The 2,400-nt window shown below is 37.8% G+C and overlaps 1 protein-coding gene across 1 annotated transcript in view; it reads left to right on the top strand.

Moving 5' to 3' along the window:
• Positions 1–2,400, top strand: part of LOC127354615 (polymeric immunoglobulin receptor-like) — a 7,682-nt gene continuing 5,282 nt past the window's right edge. The window contains exons 1-4 of the mRNA XM_051384629.1: positions 1–40; positions 205–534; positions 1,327–1,647; positions 1,861–2,160. Coding sequence (XP_051240589.1) covers positions 4–40; positions 205–534; positions 1,327–1,647; positions 1,861–2,160 — 988 coding nt within the window. The 5' untranslated portion in view covers positions 1–3. The remainder of the gene's footprint in view (positions 41–204; positions 535–1,326; positions 1,648–1,860; positions 2,161–2,400) is intronic.

The following is a 2,400-nucleotide window of genomic DNA, read 5'->3' as shown; positions in this document are numbered from 1 at the left end:
AAGATGTGGAGCCTTGACAACCTGCTGGTTACCCTGTGCAGTAAGTTTCATAGATTACAGCTGACAGCATTTATGTCTACATACATAAGATTAATAATGTATTCATACACATCACAACAGATACTACAAGAAGCTACATACAATTTTAAGACCCATTTGCACACATTTTGTTTTGTTACATTTCTTGTTGTCTTATCTTTGCAGTTTCTCTGAGCTGTGTGAGCAGTGCAGCAGGGTTGATCCATGTGTTTGGATATGAAGGGAGAGACGTTAATGTTGCTTGTCCCTATGGAGAGGGATATGAGTCTTATGAGAAGTACCTGTGCAGGAATGACTGTGGCAACGATGATGTTCTCATTACAACGACAGGAGCACCAAAGAACAAATACTCTATCCACGATGACCAAAAGAAACGAGTCTTCACAGCGACCATCTCTGATCTTAAGTTTATGGATGCTGGCAAATACTGGTGTGGGGTGACTATAACTGGTTACGATATCTACCCTGCTGAAGTAAAAGTGGAAGTTAAACAAGGTCTGTAAAAAAATACACAAACCCCAGAATTTCTATATTGTCATCATACTTATATAACCCTGTAGTTTATTTGCTACAGGTTGGACACACAACGTATTATGGGTATGAGGCCATAATATATTAAACAATTCAACTCAGTTAATGACTTTAAGAAGCTGCAAAAACATTGTTAGTGGTTTTTACAGTTTTTTCATATTGTTATTTCCTGCTTTAACGTTTGAGTGTTTGCGCTGTACAGCACCTTGTAACTCTGGTGTTTTTAAAACTAAATATTACTTAGTTACTGATTTACAGTGGTGAAATGTAACTAAGTACATTTACTCAAGTACTGTAAATAAGTACATTTTGAGGTACTGTATGTATTTTCTGTATATTTCCCTTTTCTGCTACTTTATACTTCTACTCCACCACATTTCAGTGGCATATATTGCATATTTTTACTGCATGACATTTTTCTGACGGATATAGCTACTTTGTAGATTCACTTTTAGATAAAAGACACATCATCATATATAGCCTATATAGATTATACTACCAGTAAGTAAAATATTTTAAAAGAATAGCATTACTACCACATTGGTCAACTATTATGCTGTTTACATGTAAATGAATAAGTCACAATAATCCAGTAGTAACACAACACTGAGTGGGTTCGTTCTTTCTGCATGATCAGTTAACAATACTGTATTTTACAAAAGTAAACATTTTAAATCACTTTTTTTTTTACATTGTGATATTACTTTTCTTGTCTGTGCTTGTGACGGTCTGTGATGTTGATTATTTTACTGACAGACACCTGCTGTGACCGATCCACCAAAGTCCAAGGTTATGAGACAGGTTCAGTGTCCTTCAGTTGTCCGTATGACTCTAAGTACCTGAACAACATAAAGTACATCTGCAGAGGAAACCAGCCCTCCACATGTCTGCAGCAGGCTTTAATCACCTCTGATCACAAACCAAACAGACAGTTCACACTGACTGATGATACAGCTTCAAGGAAATTCACAGTGACTATCACTGGTGTGACCCAAAGGGATTCTGGGTCGTACCTTTGTGGTGTCCATAGAAACACTGGCCTGGATGTTTTCTCTGCTGTTGAGCTGGAAGTCAATGGTGAGTCATCATAGCTCTATCTCATCATATTGCAGTGAACCATTAATTTCCTACAGTATGTAAATCAGCCAGAAAACTGTTTTAATGAGAAAAAAGATATTAAAAGTTTGATTTTAAACTTGTATAATTTGTCAAAATGTCATATTTGGAGGAAAATCCCCATGCACATCCATTTCTAATGTGATCGTAGGCTCAAATCTCCTTGTTTGACAGAGTGGTGCTGTGTGAAATCAAGCAAACTGAGCGGCATTGTGGGACATCCAGTAACCATGCAGTGTCCCTATCCACCACAACACAAGAATAACAGGAAGTTCCTCTGTAAGGGAGACCATCACATCAGCTGTACAGACATGGTGACGAGTCAAACCAGGTTCACGCTGCAAGATGACGTCTCTTCCAGCTCTTTCTTGGTGATGATCACAGAGCTGAAAGCAGGTGATGCTGGGACATACTGGTGTGGTTCAGACTCACAGTGGACTACTGCTAACTACACCAAGATTCATCTGTCAGTAGGTAAGGTTATAAAAAGAGCAGCAGATGGAGAATACAGTTCAATATCTGACAGTAAAAATGAATGTAATCCTGCTGTATAAACTTTGTGTCCTGCAGGTTCAGTTAGCACAGGTCTACATCATGTGACATAATGTGTTTAATGCATCTTCCTCTTTTCTGACCATCAATCAATAGCAGAACTGACAGTTAATCTAGTCTAAAATGTTACTGGCTAGTATCACATATATTATGTTATGATGA

Source organism: Dicentrarchus labrax, unplaced genomic scaffold (assembly GCF_905237075.1).
Source record: "Dicentrarchus labrax unplaced genomic scaffold, dlabrax2021, whole genome shotgun sequence".
NCBI classification, from domain to species: Eukaryota; Metazoa; Chordata; class Actinopteri; family Moronidae; genus Dicentrarchus; species Dicentrarchus labrax.
The sequence above is the reverse complement of the archived record's forward strand: the minus strand, read 5'-3'. Positions and strand labels throughout refer to the sequence as shown.